Genomic DNA, 1701 nt, shown 5'->3' on the forward strand with positions numbered 1-1701 from the left:
TCCAAAGTCCGTCTCTTTATTGAATGTGCAGTCATCCCGAATGGGCGTAGTATTTCTTTCATTCCCTTTGTGGTAATGGATGTGATCCTCTCACCCTCTTCCATCTCCTTGATTACCTTCTGGATACTTCCAGCATATTCTCCCTTTATTAACACATACCTTACGGCTCTGTGTGTATCGCTTTTGAATGTCTTTTGGAGTGCTCCTCAGTTTACCACCATGGCATCATCTTTTTTTGTCTTGTGGATGGAGCACAAAATTCTCTTGTTGTAGCTGTGCTATTTCTCCCCATCTGCTGGCTGTGATCCAGTCCAGCCTTAAAGCCATTCGATTCCGGTCTAGTGTAGGCGTGTCGCATGTGAGATCGAGCTCCCAACGCAGCATGGGTCGAGCCTTTTTTATGGTATCTCCCCCTACAACTCTGCATGGTCCGGCTAAAAACAGCATCCGAGCTGGTGTGTTTTCTGCGGCCAGTAAAGAAACTAGGGTCCTAGTGTACTGTGTTGCGCTGCTTTTTGCCAGTTTCAAACTTACGATAAAAAGGGAGACTGTCGTTTCGACCGCCGGTAGTCCGTGTTTGTATGCGAAAGCATAGAACCTTCGGATTATGGATCCTTTCTGTTCCCATGTTGTACGTGTCCACATCCTTTTTGCTACTTTGTTTGCTTCTGAAGCCACTGCCATAATATACAGATTGTGTGTAGAAGCTAGAATAACCGTGACTTCGTTTTCCAAGAACACCTTTGTGGCATGTTTTTGATTTCCATTTAACATTTCCAAGCTCCCTTGAAAGGCTCCTCTCATACGTTGAGCTGCTGCTGACTGCGCCATACGTAAGAGTCTTACTGTCCCCGTCCGTGTCGGGTAACTCATTTGTCGACGAGGGGTGGTAATTGTTATCGTCCTCCAGTGTATGACTTTCTCCGTTGTGTTGGTTTTCCCCTTGTGTTGAAGCATGGGTAGGGAAATATTAAAGGCCCCCAAATTCATTGCTTCTGTGGCCGAATGTTGTTTTTTTGACGTGTGTTCAGTTTATGTTTGAACACCCCACAAGTATTGCTGTAATGCCCCAATTGTCCGCATGTGAAACATTGAGACCTTCTCGGAGTGACACCGATTTGTTGTTGTTTTTGTCGTCTCGCTTTCATAGCGGCCTGAATGTACATATAGTCCTTATTTTGTGGGAATTCTATAGCTTCCTTCATGTCTTGAAACCTCAGCCCCGGGTAGTCTTTTACCGTTTGTACTGTGCACAGCTTATCATACAATTGTTTTCCTAGTTGGAGTTGCTCCTCCGATATGCCCTCTGGGCGCAAACCCAATACCCATGCTACGAAGTTTTTCCATGTCTCTGCATATACCTGGCCCGGTGACGTTGGTGGTGGAAACACGAACTGATACGCCGATAATTCAGTTGTTCAGGAGTCCCTCCTTAGATATATTTCATTTCTCTCTCAAATGTGTGAAGTTTTTATCCTTCGGATTTTACCCCTCCGTTCATCAGCCATGCGTTTCCCCGTAACTCCTGGATCCGTCGAAATCAAACCCCATGTGACAAATGTGGAGGTATTTATTTGGATGGAAAACGACCTTTCTATGCACATTCATCAATACGTCTGGTTTCACCCGAGTATAATTTGCTCGGTTGCTGCTGACACTCATCTGTGTCATCTCTCTTACCTTCAGTTATGACCAATTTTT

General features: G+C 45.0%; 1 pseudogene across 1 annotated transcript; it reads right to left on the bottom strand.

Moving 5' to 3' along the window:
- Positions 1–986: 986 nt before the first annotated feature.
- On the bottom strand, positions 987–1447 carry TEOVI_000884400:pseudogene (annotated as a pseudogene). Its single transcript is given in 2 exon segments — positions 987–1403; positions 1406–1447. Coding segments are annotated over 2 exon segments (459 nt in total).
- Between the last annotated feature and the right edge of the window lie 254 nt (positions 1448–1701).

The sequence above is a fragment of the Trypanosoma equiperdum genome, assembly GCF_001457755.1.
Source record: "Trypanosoma equiperdum strain OVI genome assembly, contig: ctg_1803, whole genome shotgun sequence".
Lineage (NCBI taxonomy): Eukaryota > Euglenozoa > Kinetoplastea > Trypanosomatida > Trypanosomatidae > Trypanosoma > Trypanosoma equiperdum.